General features: G+C 34.3%; 1 protein-coding gene across 21 annotated transcripts in view; it reads left to right on the plus strand.

Annotated features, from left to right (window-relative positions):
- Window positions 1-23,459, plus strand: part of TPD52L2 (TPD52 like 2) — a 40,751-nt gene extending 17,292 nt beyond the window's left edge. For 2 of the 21 annotated variants that reach the window (XM_074288909.1, XM_074288906.1), the window contains exons 2-6: window positions 417-559; window positions 4,355-4,503; window positions 13,504-13,605; window positions 20,791-20,839; window positions 21,889-23,459. In XM_074288909.1, coding sequence (XP_074145010.1) covers window positions 461-559; window positions 4,355-4,503; window positions 13,504-13,605; window positions 20,791-20,839; window positions 21,889-21,984 — 495 coding nt within the window. In that variant the 5' untranslated portion in view covers window positions 417-460 and the 3' untranslated portion in view covers window positions 21,985-23,459. Of the gene's footprint in view, window positions 1-416; window positions 560-4,354; window positions 4,504-5,631; window positions 5,692-8,391; window positions 8,452-13,503; window positions 13,610-15,081; window positions 15,150-18,135; window positions 18,163-18,811; window positions 18,857-20,790; window positions 20,840-21,888 lie in introns of those variants that run through there. The other 19 variants (XR_012486321.1, XM_074288908.1, XM_074288892.1 and 16 more) reach the window with 19 other exon arrangements.
- Window positions 23,460-24,416: the final 957 nt, after the last annotated feature.

A 24,416-nucleotide genomic window follows, 5' to 3' on the forward strand; every position in this document is an offset into this window, starting at 1 on the left:
TGGGTTTAGTTTTGCTGACATCCTTCAATGATGGTATTATTGACAGGTGTTTCTTGTATATAATTCAAATATGTGCTGTAGTAGAGGAAGGAATTCAATGGAATGGGAAGCTAGAAGTGCTTCCTGTCATATGAAATGTCTTTATTTTAAACAAACAAGTAAAAACCCGACTAACAATTGCTGCCATGTTTGTAGTGAGGATTTTACCACATCAAAGATGAGAATTTTCACAAGGGAGACAAAAGCTCAGGGTATTTCTGCTTCATGCCTTTCTAAAACTCAATAAACAATTGGTATTACTTCCCACTTGGTCTTTTCTATAGCTTTTCCTTTCCCTCAGGGAGATCTGTGCTAGTTGAAGATCATCCAGAGTTGTTAATTTGTTTTTTTCTCATCTTATTTCTTCCACTGGACAGATATCAACCTGAATTCTCCCAACAAAGGTCTGCTATCAGATACTATGACTGATGTGCCTGTGGATACAGGAACTGCCAGGACCTCCATTTCTGAGGGTTTGACAGAGGCAGAAGAAGAAGAGCTCAGATCTGAACTCACTAAGGTGATAATAGCATTTTCTTTGCTCAGAATTAATCACAACCTCCTTTCTTTAAAGAGGAAAGGATGCTATAGTGTCCTTATAAAATGTTACGATGAGAAATCATACTGTGATTGAAATTTGAGGATGCTCATTCTAAACATGGTTGCCTGTTATTATTGCACCTGGTAATAGCCCATGTTTGCCATTTACAAAGTACTTTACTCACAATAACTTTTGAAGTAGAGAGTAAAGATATTACTCTATTTTATAGATGAGGAAACTGAAGCTGAGAAAGATCTAACTTGTTCATAGTTATACCTACTAGCTAAATTAAGGACCCAGGTTTTCCTTTCTTTCAGTAGCCTCCATTGCCTCTTGAAGCTAGTGATTTGGTAGACTTGATAATAATGTTGTATGTACATCCTTTTCCCTGAAAACTTTGTTATAGTTTTGTTTTTTGACAGATGATGAGTTAGCATGGCAAGAGACAATGCTTGAAAATCATTAAGGGAAGGGAAGGCTAGGATGAAGGCAGCCACCTTAAAAGTTTTTCTTTCTTTCCTCCATCCCTTAAATTAGACCTGTAATTTCATTATTTTGAAGATCTTCTGGTGAGGAGTCTTTATGCACCAATTTAGAATTGCAACTTTTCTGTATCTGAGAGTCTTGAAAGTCCTTTCTCCCCCCCTCCCCTGAGGTTGGGGTTAAGTGACTTGCCCAGGGTCACACAGCTAGGAAGTGTTAAGTGTTTGAGACTAGATTTGAACTCAGGTCCTCCTGAATTCAGGGCTGGTGCTCTATCCACTGTGCCACCTAGCTGCCCCATTCTTGAAAGTCTTAAAAGAGTTGCCTGAGAGAGGTTAAATGATTTGCCTGAACCATAGAACCAGTATATTTGAAAAATGGAACTTGAAACCAAGTATTGCTAACTATTTCTTTTTTTTCCCCTGATGTAATTGGGGTTAAGTGACTTGCCAGGCTCATACAGTTAGGAAATATTAAAGTATTTGAATGGGATTTGAACTCAGGTCCTCTTGACTTCAGGGCCAGTGTTATATCCACTGTATCATCTGACTGCTCTCCTTCCTGATTCTGAGACTAATTCTCTAGTACTATGTTAGACTACTCTTAGAGATTATCAAAGAATTTTTTTAATCAATTAACTTTTTTCAACAAGATTGAGGACCTATTAATATAACTTTTATGCATATCAGCTATAAAAATGATATTTTGCTATTTCCACTAAATTTCTTGTGATACAAAGTTAAAACTGATAAGTTTAAAATGATAAGACACAAAAAAAAGAAACTCACTGAGCATTTTGGTAGGCTCTTTGTAATTAAAAGTGTTTGTATAAGTTTGCTCAGGTTACGTTATGTTTTACCTCCTTCTAAAACAAGGGGATAGAGTGATAGCAGAATTCTTTAAGGTAAGGATATCTTTAATACAAAACATATTTTGGCATTTAGAATCCAACTTCATGGGTTTAATAAACTGTGTTAAGATACATATGTTTCACACACCAGTATATCAGGTTTCATATTGCTGAGAAAAATGCATGTAATTTGTAAGTTAGAAAAAAACTTAAGGGAAAACCAATTAATATTTTGCATTTTATTTCAGAATACCTTAAGGGATTTGTAAACCAAACACCAAGACCTCTCTGCTCCTGATGGGATTATTGGGTGAAGGAGTTTTGTCACTAGTAGACCCCAATCTAAATAGTCCAGATCAAAATTTCTTAAACTGTCAGTCACAATCTATATGGGCCTTGGTTCTGAATGTATAAAGTGCACTTTGCACTATACATACATGAGTGCTGCCAGAAATACCTTGGCTCAGATTCAAGCCAGGGTTTAGTAAAAATTTCTCGGTGAAAAGGGATTGCAAGTATAAAAAATTTAAGAAGCCTTAGTCTCAATAATTAGAGGATATACCATAAGCCCTGTTAGTATACTTTATTGCAAATGGACTTATCAGTCCTCATATAGTCTTGGTATTATAATTGGGGTTATTTCTGTAGTACAGATTCTGAATATTCTGCAAAGATTCTGTTTCTAGGTCTTCTATCTAATAAAGTGGAATGACCTTTCTGTTGCTATTATTAAAATTGCATCTAGATTTTGTAAATGAGAGATTACTCTGTAATAGATTTATTTCTGTTTGACTGTCCTCATGGAAGGCCATGATCTTACTGAAACTACTTCCTGTTGACTTTGACTCACATCTTTACATTCTAACAGTAGTAACACTTAAAAACCAAATTTTATTTCCAAATGTTCAAATAAGAGGTGGTAATTTGGAATTATTACACCTGGTGGCCTTGCATGATTATGTGAATTTCAGCAAATTGTTATTTCATAATAAATTTGTATTAATTATTTTTGTTTTCATATCATGTACATTTCCTAGTGTACATATCATGTACATTTCCCTATACTTGCTCCCCAGAGACACAGTGACATAATGAATAAAGAGCTGGCCTGAGAGTCAGGAAGACTTGGGTTCAAGACCCACCTTTGACACATACAGGTTATGTGACTTGGGTAAATAACTTAACCTCAAAATGTTCTAAACAATTCTAAAATAGGTTTTTAACCTAGAGTCTGTGAACTGGTTTGTTTTATAAATATTGTAATAACTATTGCAATATATGATTGGTTTCCTTTGTAATTTTATATATTTTATGTACCTAAAAACACTCTGAGAAGGGGACCCTAAATTTCACCAACTGCTAAATGGGTTCATAACAAAAAAGATTAAGAACTGCTCAAAAACTATAAATTTCAGAGAAGGTTGGTATTCATTGGTAGAAAGCGTTCCCTTATCTGAAAGTCCCATTATCTCCATTAAATCATTGGTCCAGTGCCTATCCCTATCCTTGTTGCTTCTCGGAGAACTACATTTTTAAAATTTAAAATAACAGCCTTTTATTCTCAAAATACATGCAAAGAAAGTTTTCAACATTCTTTCTTGCAAAATCTTGTGTTCCAAATTTTTCTCCTTTCCTTCCCCTCCCCTCTCCTCTAAACAGCAAGTAATCTAATATGTGTTAAAATATGTACAATTCTTACATATATCCACATTTATCATGCTGCACAAGAAAAATCAGATAAAAAAAGGAAAAAAATGAGAAAGAAAGCAAAAACAAACAACAAAAAAGGTGAAAAAACTATGTTGTGATCCACATTTAGTCCCAACAGTCCTATTTTTAGATACAGATGGCTCTCTCCATTACAAGTCTATTGGAATTGGCTGAATCACCTCATTGGAGAACTACATTTTTATAACACACAACTAGACATGGGCTGAACTCAAGGCTGTGTTATAGGGAAATTTAATCTAAAGGATAATTTTCAGAAAAAGAAAATTTAAAAACAGTAATGTGCATTAGACTTGAGCCATTGCAGAAATCTTACTTAAACCGAGGAAATGAATAAGGCTTTGTAGCTAGTGAGGGTATTGCAATATTTAACTATAATGCATTTTAAATGTTATGTTCCAAGCCTAAGATGAATATTTTGCTTTTAGAGACTAGTTCTCATAGCCTATTGAATATGCTGAGTTAGTTTTTACTGAAGATACAGAGATAATGAGGTGTAGCAGAAAAAACAATAGATTTGAGGTCAAGAGAATTAGGTTCAATTCACTGATTAGTAATAATCTTGTACAAGTCACTTAGTTTCTCTGAACAGTTTCCTCATTTACCTAATAAAGTTGTTATGAGGAAAAAACTTGGTAAAGCTTGAAGTGCAACAGAAATGTGCATTGTGATTGTTGATCATATGATAATAAACATTTTTTATTACTTTGAAGGTGGAAGAAGAGATTGTGACATTACGGCAGGTCCTGGCAGCCAAAGAAAGACACTGTGGTGAGCTGAAGAGGAAGCTGGGCCTGACTCCTTTGGATGGACTGAAGCAGAATCTTTCAAAGAGTTGGCATGATGTTCAGGTCTCCAATGCGTAGGTTTCCTCATGACTTTTTTCTCACTTGTAGGTGCAACTACTTTGTAGAAAAGCAGTTGTGCTCAAGAGATGGCTGTTCTTTCTCCGTTTTTGTCAAGAGTATGTTAAGCTCTCAATGTCAAAGGATAAAATGTGTCTATATAGTAAAAGAAAGTTAGGGATGAGCACTGAAGTTTAGGAACTATTTTAAATATTCAAATATAGAGCTAATAATTTTACAGAATTTTGTTCTCAGAGGTAGAAAAACGAGGTTTTCATGTAGAAATTGAAAAAGAACAATTTTCAGTAATTCAGAATCAATTTCCCACAGAGATTGCAGTTTTTGGTGGCTCATACAGTGTGATAAATATTAAAATGCATACATTTCCTTAATATAAGAACTTAGTCACATAAGTTTGGAATCTCCAACCCAATAACTATTCTAGTCTTCTAAAATATGTATCTATTTTGGCCTGTCAGACTAAGGCAGTTCATTTGAAGAACTATAGAAGCTGGGAATAGAAAAGCAATCCTGACTTTTCATTATAGAACTCATTGTTCTAATTTCTCGAAACTAGTATAACCAATAACTTGGAGTGGGGGATAATTAGGGATGAGGGTGTGAACCAGGATTCCCCTTATTTAAGAAACTCTAGGCCTGTCCTATGGAGAAACTGGCATTTCATATGAACTATTCTAAAACAAAGCAGTTCTAATTCCTGAGAACTGCTCTGTTTTAAGTACAGGTATGTAAGTTGTCAGGTGCATTTGGTTTTAAGGCCTGCTACTAACCATTAATCTCTTTCCTGTTTCTTCTTACACACCTGTAGTTGAGCCTCATTATTTAATAATAACAGTATTTACTCAAAAGATGTTAGAACTGAAAAGGAACTTAACACTTCTTCTAGTCTTAATCTAATTTCACATGGCCTTTTAATTCATGGCCAAACAGCATATGCTAAACAGCCAAACATCACTCTAACAAGTAGAACTATTGCATTGTACATGATGAGGGTGCGAGGCTGTGAGTTGGCATTTTCTAATAATTTTTGATTCTTTGCTTTCTCTCCTACTATTTAATATGCAATTTCAAACCCAATTTAGAATCTTGATTTAGAAATTCACCACCAGAATTTCTGTTTCTAGCTATGTGAAAACATCTGAGAAACTTGGAGAGTGGAATGAAAAAGTGACACAGTCTGACCTGTGAGTTCACCTGGCCTGTCAGCACCACTCTGCCCCTTGGTTCTTCCTGTCCTATGCTTCTCTTTCAGGTGGCAGGGAGGGCTTTCTGTGCTTGGGATGAACTTTTGTTTAGTGTTTGATGACTAATTGGCTATTTCCCATCTAAATTATCAATAAAATTAGACCAAAAATATTCTATTGACTTTTGCAAATCAGGGTGCAATAGCACTAAGAAATTTCACTCAGTTCTGATAACTGGGAATAGAAAAGCAATCCTGACTTTTAAAAGTTTATTTTACTTTGCTCTTAACTATAATTGGATAACATTATCAGGACAATTAAAGTACTCTGTCTTCTCAGAACATTTTCCCCTTGCCTGGTTGTTTAGCAAGCAAGCATGTATTAAATGCCTGCTTTGTGTGGATTGTTACATGAGGGTGGGGAAGAGCCACAGTCTGAATAAAGTCTAGTCATTGATGGCCTTTATGGAATGATTACTATATGATAGTTCTAAGGCAAATCAAGTATGTTAGCTGCCAGTTTGTTCTTCAGTATACCTTTGAGGCTTGGTAAGATGTCCCTTAAATTAAGATTATTGGAAAGTCTGTTAATACTTAGATTTTAGCAGCAAAAAGTTAAAAAAAAGAATAAAATGTATATATATATATATATATATATATATATATATATATATATATATATATATATATATTAGGACAGCCACTTCTGTACTCAGAGATCCTTTTATTTGAAATTTTCTACAAAGTCAATAAAGTTAAGAATAAGGCTCTAATCTAGCTAGAATTTTTTTTTTTATAGAGGAAAAGGGCAGGAAGTACTTTTGAAGTGGTTGCTCCACAGGATTTTTCCAGGTCTTGTTTTGAAGGAAGTATGACTGTAATCATCAGAGAACATGAGCAGAAAATTCCTGTTTGTGCTTCTTAGCACATAAGAATACAACTTAACTCAGAGGTGATGGAAAATCATTATCTTGAGCTCTGCTTGGCTACAACTTTGTACTTTGATTTTCTCATAGGAGCTGAGTCGTGTTGCCCTAATGGTTTGGATCTCTCACCCTGGGTGTGTGCTAGTAGAGTGCCAAGTCTCTGCAAGAAACACTCCTATAATGTTGATACTTTTTTTTAGGACTTGCAGTGGAAGTTTTAATTTCATGTTAAAGGCTCTGGGATAAGCATGGCTTTGGATATTAAGGAAATTTATCATGCAATTTGAAAAAGATTAAACTAAATTAGATTAGGTTAGGTAGTCATATTCCCTGAGGTAGGAATGAGATCCTGATATGTCCAATGGCTGGGTAGGGGAGGGAAAATCTTCATATGGGGAATTCAAAATTGGAATCTAGAGAAGCATAAAATGAATAGGCTACATCATGGAGATAGAGCATTGGAATTGAAGTCAGGAAGCCCTGACTTTGAATTCTTCCCTAGACACTTATTGGTGTGACTCTGGGCAAGTCATTTAATCTCACTAAGCCTCAGTTTTCCTCATCTGCAGAATAGATTATTAGTAGCACTTACCTTATAGGATTGTCACAACAATCAACAGAAATAATATAAAGGGTAGCTGTTCTGGGAGCTGAGATGTGTATAACAGTCAGTACTGAAGAGGCAATGTTAGACGGCCAGTTATCTGTTTGATGTAACCTGTCTCCTCAAAACTTCTGGGCTTTTTTGGTGGCTACAGCTGTTCCCCTACCTTAAGCTGACATGTTGATGGGGCTGGCTCCCTTCAGATTCAGCTGTTCTGGTAACACCCTGTGAAGATTTACAGGACAGAGCAGTCTTTGTACTTGTTAAATTATTTTTAAGGTCATTACTAATGACCACAAACATCATCTTTTTTCTCTAGTAGCTCAAAATGCTTAGAGGTCTAATGGTAATATATATTATACATATTATATTATTATATATATTATACATATGTAACTTATAATTTAATATAATATCTAATATAATAGTGGTAAATTGGAATGATCCAGTGCTCTGGGTAGGGAAATAGGAGTACAGAAGTCCACAGCTGTGGAAATCAAGAGGAAGACCTTAAGAGATAAAATCCTAATGTAATGAAAAAAATTTAATACAAAATGTTAATACTACCAAAGGGACAATTTAGTTTAGTTGATGTCATTTAACTGGAGAAACTTAGGAAATTTAACTTATAAGCTTCTCTCATTAAAATGAAAAAAATCCAGTATATGTTGCTCAGAACTGACAGTTCATAAGGTGATATGTTTTACCACCAGAAATAGATTTTTCTGAGAATTAGCTGTATCTTGTAATATTGCATTAAGGCTTGTGTTACAGTGGGAAATGAATATTAGTTTAATATTTTAATTATGTTGGGGGGGCATAGCTTAACTATCTCAAATAAATGATCTTGCTATGTATGAATTAATTACTAATTCCTGATGATGGGCAGAGTTATATAGGTGATTTCAAAACCCAGAATTTGCTGCTAGTATACAGAAGGAAAATATGTTTACTGAGGTTGGATCTGCTAGAAATATTGATATTTGCTACTCCAGTAAAGACTAAATTTGGAAGTACATTGTTGATGTCTATATCTAGCTACTTATAATTGTGGAAAGATTAAATTGCTCTAATTAAACTTGAATGTCTATACCCATTACTTATTTAGTTATAGGGAAAGTGGCTGCTAGGAGTATTGGTATTGTCTTTTCTAACATCCATGTATTTGTAGATATCTTTCAGCAAGCAGCACACTGGAGGACTGGAGTGAGAAATTAACCCATTCAGAAGCGTGAGTGTCTGAAACTTCAGTGCAAAATATTCCATTTTTGTATTAGGTTAAAGAAAACCTTTGATATAATTGACAATTTCTGTTCTTATCTAATTATTTCCTTTGATTCAAATTATTTGCTCAGTTGGGGAAATATATTTCCTTATTTATGAAACATAACATGGCTATGGGTTATCTCACCCTTAGTAGTTTCCTGCTTCGTTTGGTTATAGGGTGGGGATGATGAAAACCTTGAGTCACTTGATTTGCAGTTTAAATTGGTGCTGATGTGAGTCATGAATGTTATGGAATCAGTAAACTTTTAGCTATAAGACTCCTATGACTCTTCTCTCCCCTTCATTCTCCTCTCTTTTCTTCCCTCCCAACCCCTCTCTTACTCCCCCTACTTCCTAAGCAATAATTAGGATTGGTACTGGTAATCAATGGCCAACCTAAAGAGAGGGGGTAATGGAAGAAGAATAAGATCAGGGAACAGCAGAAGGAGGAAAAAGTGCATATGGTGGAAATGGTAGAATGTTGCCAGCTTTATAGATGCCACTCAGTGCTACCAGTGTCTATCCTTGGTATAGATTCTTTTCCTAATGAGTTTTTCAGTCCACCCTTTATTTTCATCTTCCACGGGCAAGAAAAGCCCTAAGATAAAGGAGTTAGTTCCTATGCCTTTTTTTTTTTTTTTTTTTTTGGAGGCTGGGGTTAAGTGACTTGCCCAGGGTCACACAGCTAGGAAGTGTTAAGTGTCTGAGGTCAAATTTGAACTCAGGTCCTCCTGAATTCAAGGCTGGTGCTCTATCCACTGTGCCACCTAGCTGCCCTACTATGCCTTATTTTAAGAGAGTATGGAAAGAAAGGGTTCTTCTCCTATTTATTTCCTGCTTGAAGGGTGCCACCATTTGTGGTGTTAGTACTTGGGTATTAGTAAAGGTAAAATAAGTCATTTGACACGCAAAATTTGTTATATTTTTATTTTGGGGAAAAAAACTGTTCCTTCTGTTTCTATTTTCTTTGCTTTGTTTATATATTTAAAAAGTACACCATATCAATCCATACTGGTTGATACTACAAGGTATTTTAAAATTCTAATTTTTAAAAAAATTCAAGATGATCAACTAAGTCCATCTTAGAATATGAATACTGCTATTGTTTTCAAGATATTCTTCTGCCATTGTTGCTGGGTGAAAAAAAGCTTTCTTTTTTGTCTTGTTTCAGTCTTCTCACTTGTCATATTTTATTTAGCACAAATATAGATGGGATTATTTTAAAACCCTCATTTGTTAAATTTAGAATATTAACATGTAGTTTTATATACCTTTTAGAAAAGAGAAACATCAAGTTTAAAAAGTAAGTTGTGTTTTCAATCTCTAAAACTAAATTTTGCAAGTAATTTGTCCATCATAGAGTTAGTCTCGCTAAGCTCCTTTTGGTTTCAAAAATGCATATTTAGCAATTATTAATTGGTATTAGATTAAAAAAAGAAATCATAATTCTAAGTCTGTAAATAAAATTACCTATTTTCCCTTTAAAATGTTTGTAATGATTTTATTCAGGATTTGAACTTTAATAAAATAAAAATGTAAGATATGATTGAATGTTGTTAAATAGCCAGGTTTGAGAAAGCTAAGGAAACAGGCAGGGAATATCATTACTTTTTTGCTAACAAATTTGAGTTCTAGACAGTGAGTAGCAGGTTCTTCTGAGCAGATCCTTGCCTTAATCATTTAGTGGCAGAACCTTTTCATAGTTGTCAGATTTTGAAGTTGTAATAACTTGCATTTCTGTAGTATGAACTTTTTGGATTTGCATGTGCTTGAGACTGCGTGGGTGGCAGCATAAAACTGGCTTACTATTGAATAAGAGAATGGAAGGTAGGGGCAGCCAGGTGGCTCAGTGGATAGAGCACCAGCCCTGAAGTCAGGAATACCAAGTTCAAATCTGGTCTCAGACACTTAACACTTCCTGGCTGTGTGACCCTGGGCAAGTCACTTAACCCCAATTGCCTCCAAAAAAAAAGAGAGAGAGAGAGAGAGAGAATGGAAGGTAGACCCAAATCACTTAACTGAAACAAATGAAGACTACGATTTAATTGTCAAAGAGAGTGATGGTAAACGAGATCCCTTTTAGACATGATGGGCTCTTTAAAAAAAAAAAAAAGTTGTACAAGATTTTCTTTCTCTGTTGGAGCATTTTCTCTGACTTACTCAGCTGTTTTGAGTATTTGAGTAAAAGAATTGATTTAATTCAATTGCTTCACATTGAAGATTTTGTCTTAGAAGAAGAAATGTTCCTGGACAGGTGTCTCCTTATATGTTTGATTTGGGGAAGTAACTTAAACTCTTAGAATCTTAATTTTTTTCACTGGCATAAGGAAAAACTTCAACTGGATGAGCTGTAAGTTCTAAGATGTAGTGACTTATATTATTTAAAAAAAAAAAAAAAGTACTGCTTCCTTCAGCCCCTAAATAGGTATTAGAGCAAATTTCAGATCTTGGTTAGATCTAACATGTTAATGTTATGGTTGTTACAACATTTTTTTTTTTTTTTTTGGAAGTACAAAGGCATTCTTAACTCTTAGAAATGGTATACTCACACATTAGATTCATTATGAAAAGGAGGACATTTTGGAGAATGTTTTCTCCAAAGTCACTTAACCTCAGTCTCATCTGTAAAATGAGATTAAAAATAGCACCTATTCCAGAGATAATAGTGAAAATCAAGTGAGATAATCTAAAGCAAAAACTGAAGTGATGTATATGTATAGCATTCTTATCATTTACTGACTAGGAAGTGTGGGAATGGGATTTTCTTGCCAAGGTTTTAGTAGGTATTTAATTTTTTTCCCTTTACTAAAGTATATCTTACATTATGGTGCAAGAACTTGTTGGCACTAATATGGATTTCTTCCTAATCAATTCTTTGATTCAACATTTATTAAACTTCTGATATACTAAATATAGGGCTTTGTCCTAGGAGACATAATATTAGGTGATATCATAGCATTTTAAAGTTTGCTTTAAAATTTTAAAGTTTGCTTAGAAGTGAATTGTCCCATACTCACCCATCCACAATCTAGAAAGTATTCATAGATAGTATTCATCTTTGTACCTAAAATTGTTCTGACAATATGGGGGAAAACATTCTCAAAGAGCATTATAGTTGAGGTAAAATGATTTACAAACAGGAATTGACTGGAGAACACTAGAAGACACTAAATAATAAAATATTAGCTTGTGCAGTAAAAGATCAGTGTGACTTAGCATAATCATGGAGATTTTCAAAGAGGTCTTAGCATAACAGGGAGGAATAATACTTGAATTTGACCTAGAATGATAGATAAGATTTTCTTAGGTAAAGCAGAGTGGATAATAATAATATGAACATAGTTGTTAAGATGAGAATAGTGTGAGGATCTTTGCTTGATTAGAATAAAGACGTCATATGGAAAATACTTAGAAATTACGTTGGCTAATTTGGATGGTGTTAGATTGTAAGGGTCCCTGGATATCAGCTAGAAGAATTTGAAGTGGTAGGAAGTGGAGAGCCATTGATAGACTTTGAATAAGGAAATAATATGATGAGAATGTGTTTAAGGAAGATTAATTTCTGAAATGATACTGCAGAATGAAATACAGAAAGTCTTTTATTCTGGAAATTTAACCATATGACTTAACAATCTTATTGTGATCTTATTAGAGAGCATTGTTAGACACTTAAATGAAGTGAGATAATATGATTGGTAAAGTACTAGCCTCCCACAGACTGGATCTCTCCAAAGATATTGTCTTGTTTATTTCAAAGTGATTAAGATATGCTCAACTTCACCAAAGATTTCTTGACACTTGACCCTAGGTGACATGAGTGTAAAATGTAGGTTATATTGCATTATTGTTATCATGGCTCTTGATGTGATATAGGATATGTGACTTCCTGTTGCATCTCAAAGCTCTTTGGATTAAGATGAAAAAGTCTTAACTTACTTTCTGTGTAATGATTGCTGACTAAGGGGAGGCCGTTCAAGATTCTAACTCTGACTTAGAATTCTCTTCCCTGGCATATTTCTTGGTTATGCTGTGGCCATTAAGTTTTGTGCTAGTGTCAGATTCCTTCTCTCAGATAATGAAAATAACTTCAAAAGTATCCTTGAGAAGAGAGATGTTGTTAGTGGCTGTTGGTGGAAGGGAAAGGTACTAAAAAGAATATGGGAATCTACTTCAGTGTTAGAGTCAAGATGACATTCTGTAAACAGTGACATTTGAAATGATAGTGTTAAAATTGAATTTTGTACCCTGTCCCAAAAGGAAATTATGGAAGTAAAATGAGGAATTCTTATTTTTGAGGTGACATGGGGAGAAAAATTCTAAACAATGAAAATGTGTGCATTTAGACCGTAGATGGTAGGGGAAAAAAAATGGCTTTCCCCCTGGATCTTGGCTATTAACTGCTCTTTGCATACTGCATAATATTGATGTCCTCATGATGGGAAAAGTATGAATTAAGGTAATAAAAATGGTGACTATTAGCTTAATGTTTCTTAAGTGTGGCTGAAAGTAACTTTGAGGATTTTTCCTAGCTCTTGCCTCAAAATGGTATTAGTCCTCTTGTCACATCTTTGTTATTCTGTTACTATTATTGTAGTCTGTGTTATTCTAGTTCTGTTTCTTTGCACTAGCATCCAGATCTTTTTTGTTTCTCAGTAATGAAAGTTTGATTTATCATCTTTGAGGAAAGGGGAAAATGAGTATGAGTAGTAGGAGACAAGGAATGTGAACCATAAGATAAATCCAAATTCAGCTTGGTTACATGCTTTTGAAAAAATGTGGTTTAATACTGCTTAAACGCTCTTTAACAGGTGAGGCTGTTTCCCTTTCTTAGGGGCTCCATAAAAAGGGCCCCCTAGGAAGTAGAGGAGCAGCTTTTTCTGTGTCAGCACCACTAACTTCTTTGAATCTTTCCTTTGGGGAACCTCTTCCAGAAGGTGGGGGTGCTTTTTCCTTGCCTGGTGGGTAGAAGCCTTCTCATTCTTGTTTGGTTGTTTTAACTTATTTTTCTTCTGTCTAGTTACAAGAAGACTCAGGAAACTCTTTCCCAGGCAGGACAGAAGACTTCAGCTGCCTTGTCCAATGTCAGCTCTGCTATTAGCAGGAAACTTGGAGATATGAGGTAGGACCTCTTTCCTTTGAAATGCCTTTAATCTTTTGTCTGAGTTTCTGTTAGGAAAGAGTTTGTTATTAGAGTGAGGATAAAACTTGATTGTAAATTTGTGACTTACCAGAATATGACATCTTGTTTGGAATGGAAAAGCCTGTGGAACACAGTATTCTCAAACTCAATGTAGGATACAATGATCTCAGCTCCTTATACGCTTTTTCTTTCTGCCTAATTTTAATGGCATGTCCATTTGAGTGCCCCAGGACATAAAAGAATTAGGAAATGGGTATATTCTGCTCTTTGGCAGCCACACTAGGTTTGGTAGTGATAAGGTAATAATAGGTAATCTTAGACTAGACTATATTAAGAGTTAATTTCGAAGTAGAGTTAGAAGTTAGAAATCATCTAGTCAATTAGCTCATTTTAAAGATGAGAATTTAAAGATTTTTCTAGGATTACATAGCAAGTTAATGGCAAATATTGATACTAACCACTTTAAATAAAGCCTCTTTTCTAGTTCGTTTTGGATTTAATTTCTTTCTATTTCAGATCTTTGAGATTTGGCTCATGATGCTTCTTATAGAGTACTAATGTCAGTATGCATTCAGGATACTGTAAATTCATGTCAGTGTCTGACTTTGACAACAGTATACATTTTACAAAATATTCCCACAAACTAAATTCATCCTTATGGTTAGCTACTGTAATATTTTTTTTTTCTTTATCAATTTATATTAACAAAGGGCAGTTGCTAAGTCTTAAGTTTTGTGAAGTTCAGAATCAATAATTTAATCAACATCTGATAGAATTTTAGATTTTGTAAAAGAATTTGAACTTTATGATAGATGTTTTCAAGATGGATTATCTAAATATTGAGATTCATGAGTATTTTTAATACCTAAATCGACCATAAGAAAGTTATAATGTCTGTATTTGAACCTCTTGTTGTGTATCATGAATGATTTTTTTCCCTTTATTTGATGTTTATTTTGCTTCAGAGTTGTACAATTCTTAGACTAGTCAGCTGTGAGCAAAGAAAGTTTGTACTGGGAAACAAATACAAAGTAATATTGTCCTAGAGTTGCTTCTCCTATATTTGCTTGATGTATACAGTAGTTCTGGCTAAGTTAAAACAAGAGAATTTCAGTGTATCTTTCAGCCAAAGTTTGTAGCTAGTTTTCTCATCTAGTGAAAGGTATTCTTTTAAAGCAAGTATTGCTATGTTTTTGTTTCCCTCTAAGGTAAGAAAGACAATAGTATATTTTGTTAGTATTTCTAACTAATGGTTACAAACATTACCTTCTCCATGCTTTATATAGTCTGGGAAGTCTTTTGGAAGAGCCCTAGCAAAAAGCTCTTTGCCTCTGATAAAAAGCTAATAGATAGTAGTCTTAAATAAACTGACAAGTACAACCCCTAAAAAGCAAACTCTCGAGGTGTTTTGTGAAAATTCTAGTAACAAGTTTCATTTGAAATTATACTGGACAGTTCCTTCATCGAAGCTGCACTTTTGAAGACTCCTCCTTCCCTCCTTGGGCCTGTGGGGAGTTCAGGGGGTAAGCACTGGTAATAATCTCTGATCACATGTTGCTTAGTGTCACATTCTCATTTTCCTTATAATTTATTTGTCTATATTGCCTTGGAGTTGAGAAGAGATAACTATTAATTATAAGAAAATTTTATTTAAAAGTCATTTAGAGATTGATTTTTTTAAAATGACATACTTTGAGCCACTTTGGGAATGTAGTTTCTTAGAATAGTGCTACTTATTGGTCCTGCTTTGTCTTTAAATACTTTTTTAGGGCTTGAGAAATAGCCAAAGAGGTCTGGAGAGCAACAGCTGTTTGACAGATATGACTTATAAAATCACTTTTCCCCCCATATATATCTTTCATTCTACTGAGGGAACCATTACTTTTAACAAAGAATTAAAAAGAACAGAAGAAAGCAGTTCAGCAAAACTAATTGACATATCAGCTGAGTTTGGTATTGTATGTATTCTGCATTCTTGCTTCTCATTCCCTAATATAAACCTCTCCAGTGATTTAATTTATTTAGATATTTTTTGAAAAGAATAGTTCACTTCTTGTGCAATATTTTTAGTTTGAGATCTTTTTGTCAATATTGATGTATATTTTGCAAATGAAAAAATATGACAGTTTTCTTTTAAAAAATTTTTGGCTTATTCACATATAGAACTTCACCAGTTGATTAAAATTAGATATTGGGAAGTTAGATGTTAAATAGAGACTATAAAGTCAGGAAGACCTGAGTTCAACACTTACTAGCTGTGTGACCTTGAGCAATTCCACTTAATTCCAATTGCCTCAACAAAACAATAACAAAACAGGAAAATTAGATGTGTCTCTAATTCCATCAAATCATCCTGAATGGAAATTGGGTCAAAATTGACTAAAATTTTAGTGTTGACATCCAGCAAACTAAAGTAAGATTTAGAAGATTGACTTATCTTTTTTTTTTTTTTTTTGTAAGTTTAGATATAATAAATATTTTTCTTTATTGGAAACACTAAATATGGTCTTATTTCTCGTTCTGTATATTGGCAGGGGGAATTGCATCTTCTCTGTCTGACTGGTGCTAGAGTTAAGAATGTTTATTCAGGTTCTGAAACTTTGTACAGTTTGTGATTACTGAAATTGAAATTGAAATTTTTAGAATGATGGGAAGACTTCTATTTATGAGAATTATGACTCATTGTTCCCAATGCATGTGATCATAGATTATGGGGAGTTGTAGTTACTTGCCTGCAGTGGAAAGATTTCTTTTGAATGAGTAAAGTGTGCAGTATTTCTTTTCACTAATCTGCCACTTTTTCTACTTTGCCTTATTGTTCTGTGTGTGTCTATGTTCTGGGCAAGAAGAAGGTAGGGAGTTAGAATTTGAAATTAAATGTCCTTGAATTCATTGCTTTCCCCCTTTAATAAATGCCATTTTTTATTTGGCTAATGATAAGGTAACTAAAGGAATTTACATTTTTTTGCTGATCTCTTAGAACTGGTATTCCTTCAGGGTGTCCTAAACACAGGCTACCTTGGTCATAGTTCCCAAATGAACTTTCCAATGGTCTCCATTTAATTAAGTGCATGTTCCTAAAGAGTTTCTTCCCTGAAAGTTCTAAGTACACTTTTAAAGTACTCCTGTTCTGTTTCTTAGATAAACTGGCTGAAGTAAGATCCTTGACTCCATTCATGAGTTTTCAACGTAGTATATACACCATTCCATTCCTTGAAAGAATAGATTCAATCAGGATTTAGATAAATCCATGGAGGGGGTAGGTAGTTCCATACTGGATTGTTATGATGAGAACTTTCAAAATATATTCTAAATCTTTTGTGGGCATTGTCACAGAAAGTAAGTATGTAGTTCTTCCAAGGTATGTCCCTTGGTGCGCCTGTCCAAATTAGAATCCTGAGCTTTTAGATCCATTGCTCCAACTTAGTCTTATATTTCTAATGTTTTTAAATCATTTCATCATCACAGTGAGAAACTTCATGTGATCTCCAAATTGTTTAGAGTACAAGGACATTAATTTTAGACTATTAAATCATTATGAGGATGATTCTTTGTCACTGAAGTGTTTGAAAAAAGAATGTTAGAAGCTTATGTGATGGTGTCTACAATGGATTTATTTTAAAATTTTACTACAAATATGAAAACAAATATTTTAACTAAGCCAGCTAATTCATGTATTTCTGCTTTTCATTCAATTGATTTGCTCAGTGTACCTTGATAATCATTCAAGTGGCTGAAAAAAAAACACTTTAAATTATTGATGCAAAGCTAATTAACAAGGATGTGATACTGGCCGATGAAATATTAAATGGTGGAAACTGTCAACTGGACAGATATATATTTGAAAGTGGCTGAAATGCCCTTTAATTATCACATGGAAATTTTGAGCCAAAATTACAGAGCCAAACACTGCATGTATGGAGATCAAATTGCTTCACAGTTTGTGTCTTTGTTACTTTTTAATGCTCTTTTTTTTGGTGGTTGTTCCACATATGGGTTTTCAATGCATATAGGTTTCCTTGAAAATGATTGTTGAATGGTATTAAATATAAACTACAAAAAGATAAAAATACCATGTCTGCTACCTGAATATCTATGCCTTCAGTTTGGGCCTTTCATTTTTCTTACTGCAATACAGACTATAAGGAGTTAATCCTTAAACTAGACCTTGAGTAATTTCAGGTTAGGAATCTAGTATGATATTCTGTAGTATAATTATGCATTCCCTCATGAGCAACATCAGCTATTAAAACACTCAGGTTTTGGAGAGGTAGTATTTATTGTTGAATCTTACAATGAGTTTGCATACATGGGCTCTTGGGTTTGTTAGCCTCACTTTAAGTTTGATAGGGCATAGGGAATGTATTTCAGAGGTTTAAAAAAAAAATCTTTTTAAGTGACTTGTTAAAGAGGCTGGTGGTGAGGAGTGGCTTTTCTTGCTGGATTTCTTTGCCTAACTTTGTATTTTTTTTCCTTTCTTCCTGCTGCCAATTATTTTATGTCTTTTAGGGCTCATCCCTTCTCACATTCCTTTAGGTAAGACTAACCTACCATAAATATAAGAAGAAAGGCTTTTTCCAAAAAAACAGGATAACGTGACACTGAATTAATTCTAGCAGGGCACTGGAGAGGGATGTATGTGATGTATCCTTAACAGTCCTAGACTCTGCCACACTGTTATTCCAACTCAGCAATATTTTTAGAAAGATTTTCATAATTCTTAGAATCTATACCATTTTCTCCTCAACCTGAGGTGTTTTTCAATGCTAATTCAATGGCAGTTCTTGGTGCTGCATACCTCATACTTGTTCAACAATTTCCCCCCTCTTTTGAATAACAGCTTAATTCAACAAACTTTTAAATAGCTGTTATTTGTGAGGTGTTGGGGAAGATATAAAAATGGAAGATAATGCATGCTTTACCCTTCAGCAGCTTATAGTCTAGTAAAAGGGATGTGACAGATACACTAAATGTGTTCTAACTTAGATTATGATAAGTACAAAGAAGTACAGAAAAGTTGTGTTGTGTAACAGTAATCAAGATGCATTATCTTCTTATGCATTCTATATGGCAGGATTTTGTAAACTAATGTTTAATACTCTATGGATATTAAGGAACCGCAGATTTCTATCTGAATTTTATTATTAATTCTTACTTCCTTCTTTGCTTTTATAATGCTTCCAAGTAGCAGCTACTCCATTCGTCATTCAATAAGTATGCCAGCTATGAGGTAATGTATAAATGATCTCAATTACTCACCAAGAGTTGGGTATTTCCTTTTGCACTTGTCTTTAAAAGTTGATCCTACAATTTCTCCATAATTTTCAATTCCATAATTTTCCTGCAGAAGAACCCTTATCTCAAAGATCAGTTTTCCTTAGCTCCCTAAAAGCTCAGGATATTGTAAAAAAGACCTCCCTTGAGTTGGTAATAAAGAGCCAAACAGTTGAGTATGATGCTCTTAATGAAATTTCTAGAGAAAATTCTTCTCTTGCCCAACAGTGCTGTAATAAACCTTCTAAAAGAACTTTTAGGAGCCTTAACTGATGACTTGCTTGTTAAGCTACTCAGGTATTAGTCTTCTACATCATAAAGCTACTTCCTACAGACATTTCTTTATCTGAAAACTTTGGTTTTCTACTAAGGAGGTCAAGCTAAGTAACACAAATATTTTGCCAGGTGGCACCAGAATTATTTATGTGAAATTGGTTTTTTTGAACCTGGATGGGGAAAGCCTGAGAAATATTTTAAAATTCCTATAGATGCAATCTGCCTATCTTTGAATTAAATTCTCTAATGGCCCTGGAGCTAACTTTTCAATAAATCTCTCTTTATATTTTAAACTCCCTATGGCTACTAGTAAAAAATCTGATTTTTACATCCTGAATTTCCTCTAAGCCAGTTGTTGCCAAGAGGTCATAGATACATTTGTATCTAAATGTTCCAGGGTGGAATAGGTGACTTAAGATTGTGTAAAATAAGGTCACTTTGGAAAAGTTTGGCTGGCCTATTCTCTGTTTCTTCTTTTAAAAAACTCTTTTTCTTTACTCCTTACCAGCAGCTCTTCTTTTATTATTATTTAAGTAATTTTTGTAAAAGATAAAGAACCTACAGTTTTGAATTTCTATGATCTTGATTCTATACAGTAAGTTAAGACATGAATACATACTTAATATAAAGGGAAAACATACTTGTTTGTAGCCTAACACCTCCTTTTCTGCTGCTAAACTCAGACCATAATTTTCTATCCAAACTACTAATTTTACCTCAGTTTCATTGGGATCACTTATATAGGATAATCTCCATTTAAAAATTAGATTGTACATTATAGGAGTGAATTTCATCAAAGAAGCCTTTTGTTTTGTGGAGCAGTTGTAGTTTATAACCGCAATATACCTTTACTTGACACAGCCCACAAATATGCTAAATTCTTACTGCGTACAAGGTACTGCTTAGCACTAGGGATACAAAGATGAAGAAAAATATCTTAGTTCTTATCCTCAAGAAATTTAGAATCTAAAGGAAGGAAGGAGAAAAGCTGAGATGAAAAGGAGAGAGCCAGAGTGTTAGGAGAAATTTATTATAAGATCACGTCTGCATTTTACCATATTGGTATTTGATGAGAAAAACATTGGGAGAAGTCACTGGTGATTCATTTCAGTTTAGCAAACCCTGATTAAGTGGAGCCAAATATGAAGCGCTATCCAAGGTACTAGAAATAGAAACAAAAATTAGTTGCTTCTGCCTGAAAGTAGTGAACATTCTGTTGGGAAGAAGGAGAGATTATACAACAAGAGTACAAGTAAACCAAACAATGCAAATTAATTTTAAGATGCAGAAAGCTAATAATTAGGGATACCAGAAAAGCTTTCATGGAGTAACTGGTACCTGTGCTGAGCTTTGAACAGATCTAAGGATTATTTAGGTAGGGATAAAGAAAGAATGCATTCTAGACATATGGAACAAGTTGGGGAAGGTCCCAGAGATAACAATAGCAATGGAGGGTGCTGGCAAAATGGATCATGTTATATGTCTTTTTCTTGATTTTGGCTAATGTCAGGATCCCAGGGAGATGTTTTTAATTGAAGCCTCTCTCTAGAGGTGAAGGAATATATGTACAACCATTTGCTCCTTGGCATTGATATCCCCTCTCTCTCTTTAAAGGAATTCTGCAACCTTCAAGTCTTTTGAAGATCGAGTTGGGACCATAAAGGTAGTAATACTTATAACTAATCTACTATTTTTCTTTTTGTATGTAATTTAAATATAATTATAAGAGAAAAGTTTAATCTTTTTTTAAATTTTGTTTTTTATTAATTTTTATAATTATAACATTTTCTTTGACAGTACATATGCATAGGTAAATTTTTTTTTTTTTTTTACAACATTATCCCTTGTACTCCCTTCTGTTCGGAGTTTTTCCCCTCCTTCCCTCCACCCCCCCCCCCCCAGATGGCAGGCATTCCCATACATATTAAATATCTTATAGTATATCCTAGGTACAATATATATGTGCAGAACCGAATTTTTTTGTTGTTGTTGTTGTTGCAAAGGAAGGATTGTATTTGCAAGGTAAAAATAATCTGGGAAGAGAAACAACACAAAACAAACAAACAAAAAAACAATGCTCACAGTTTACACTCATTTCCCAGTGTTCCTTTTCTGGATGTAGCTGATTCTGTCCATCATTGATCAATTGGAATTGGATTAGCTCTTCTCTATGTTGAAGATATCCACTTCCATCAGAATACATCCTCATACAGTATCATTGTTGAAGTGTATAATGATCCCCTAGTTCTGCTCGTTTCACTCAGCATCAGTTGATGTAAGTCTCTCCAAGCCTCTCTGTATTCCTCCTGTTGGTCATTTTTCACAGAACAATAATATTCCATAACATTCATATACCATAATTTACCCAACCATTCTCCAATTGATGGACATCCATTCATTTTCCAGTTTCTAGCCACTATGAAAAGGGCTGCCACAAACATTTTGGCACATACAGGTCCCTTTCCACTCTTTAGTATTTCTTTGGGATATAAGCCCAGTAGAAGCACTGCTGGATCAAAGGGTATGCACAGTTTGATAACTTTTTGAGCATAGTTCCAAATTGCTCTCCAGAATGGCTGGATGTATTCGCAGTTCCACCAATAATGTATCAGTAGGACTGGTCATTGCATTGACCAGAGTCCTTAAGAAATATACCTACTTTAGACCTACTGCTTTTATATATTTTTTTTCTTTGTCTTTTCCCCTTCACAGTCCAAAGTCGTCGGTGGCAGGGAGAATGGCAGTGACAACCTTCCTTCACCAACAGGAAGCAGTGAAAAATCTCTGCAGGATCATGCTCCATTCTAGATCCCTTTGGATTTTTAATCTCTGTCATAGAATGAGTTCAAGAATCCTCTCAATTTGTCATGAGCAGCTCTGAGGAAAAAAAAAAAAAAAACCAATATAATGACCATTCAAACCAGGAAATGGACAGAGTCCAATTTTGAGAATCATATTCATGCATAAATAGACACTTGCTGCTGGATTTGAGTAAAATAGAGAACAAAAAAGTTTTGTACACAGATATTTTACACTAAAGTTTATAGATAAAATGTATCACTGTGCTGTTCTTCCTGGGGGATACATTTAAATGGACAGGACTTCCTCATTGGGTATAGAAGCCAAAGCATGAATTCCCATTTGAAAAACACTATAGCTTAGTTGAATGCTCAAATAGATTTTTGTTTGGGAATGAAAAGAAGTATAATTATGAACCTAACGTTCTTTCTTTTCTTCCTTCGGTTTCTGAAAGTTCCTATAAATAACCTAGAAGATTCTAACTAACTCATTTTTTCCCCAAAAAATGATTGTCAAGATATAAAACTGTCCATTTTTCTGTGCCTTCCAGAAAGAAGACTTTAATTAGTAGTTGCCTGGTTGTTACACTAATGCTCAAGCTTTAACAAGACAAAATCTTTATTTTTTAAATGCAGTGGACTTTTCAAAAATCAAAATGAAGCAAAGCAGCTTTCGCCTCATATTAGGGAAATATTATCTTGGAAATCTGAAGCCGAAATGCAAGCCTTACATCACCTTATGCTTTACTTGTTTATAATCTTTTTATATAAAGAACTTAAAGGTTCTAAAGCTGGGTTTTGAGCACTGTGTGGTTTTGCATTTAACCCTCATGGCAGCATGCCTGTGCCAGTTTGTGTGTTTATTTAGCTTACTCTTTAACTTCATTTGAGTGTATGAAACTTGCTTCTTTGTTCTCCTCTGAATTGCTGCAGCAGCTCCTAGTAGGTCCCTGCCTTTAGCTAATCAGCTCAAAGGCTTCTAGCTGGCAAGAAATATCATAACCAGATGAGAGATAAACCTCAATCTTAAGCAACATTTAAGGGACATCCCCGTCCTACTGGCTATTCTACTCTGAATAAGCCCAAGTGATTGTACATTATTGGTCAGTAAATCTGAACCTGCCATTGTTTACAGAAGATATGAATGCAGAAAAGACTTAATTTGAAGTAGGACTGGATCTGTCCCAAGACAAGCTGGAGATGGATGGAGAGTTAATTTGGATTAACAGGAATTTGTCTTGGGTTTTTGTTAACTTTCTAATATCAATATTTTTAGGAGCTCTGAGACTTTTTTTTTCTGTTTTTAAAATGATGCCATTTGTCATTATTTCTCATGGCAATTGCCCTGCCTAGTGTGAGGCATGATTTTGAAGGTGAAGTTTTGTGCCTTATTGGCTCTCAGTAGTGGGATTAAAATCTGTTTGCTTGTATACATATCAATAAAATCTCGCTGGCTGAAGGAATACTCCCTCCAGCCCAAGATAACTCTATTTTGTTCAGCCTTAATGTTCTCCCTACTCTAGAGAAGCAAATTCAGAAACATGAGTATCTGTTTATCAATCCTAGGGGCTGCATTCCACACGATGTTAGGAGGGAGACAAATGAAGAAGAAAGCATACTGTGTACTATCATTTTATCAGGCTTTATTATTGGTGGCTGAAATTGTTTTGGGGAACACTAAGGAAGAGGTTGAAGAAATGGTAACTGATCTTCTCCTTAAGCTGAATATTGGTTATTTGTCAATAAATTATTTCTTTCAGGGTAAAAAAAAAAAAACAAAAAAACTGAGTTTATATGACAGGCTTTTTATGTTTGTTTTACAGGGAGAGATTTGAATTTCTGAATCTTTAGCAGAAGTACTATTGATCAAATGCCCAATATTTTTGTGTTACTGTTATGTTGTGGAGGAGAAAATGTTCTTGCAGACTATATAGCTATAAATGTAATTGGGTTATTCAGTTAAAGATTTAGTCAATAGTTCTTAAATATGGTTCTCTTAAATCATTAGGAATACTATATTATTGACAATAATAGATGCACTTTAAAGTTTAAAAAGTTCTACATGTACTTTCTCAATTGAGTTTTGCAACAACTTGGACCCAAATCAACATGCCTTTGTAGCTTTCTACTAATCTATAAATTCATTCAAATACAGGATGGATGGCCCAAAATAGTTTATAGTATCAAAGAATAAGAATCAAAGTGTTGCATAGAGTTGCTAGAGACTTCGGTCATTATCTAGTTCAACCAGTACTTGAAAAGAAATCCCATAACATAGCAAGTAAATGGTCATCTAACTTTTTGGTAGAGAAGATGATTTTTAAAGTTACTTTCAGTTGTAAATCCTAGGATTCACCTCTCAAGGCAGCTTCTTCCACTTTTGAGGAAATTAAGAAGTTTTTCTTGACATTAAGCCTAAATTTGCCTCCTTGCAAATTCTAC

This window comes from Sminthopsis crassicaudata, chromosome 2, assembly GCF_048593235.1.
Source record: "Sminthopsis crassicaudata isolate SCR6 chromosome 2, ASM4859323v1, whole genome shotgun sequence".
In the NCBI taxonomy this organism is placed as follows: Eukaryota; Metazoa; Chordata; class Mammalia; order Dasyuromorphia; family Dasyuridae; genus Sminthopsis; species Sminthopsis crassicaudata.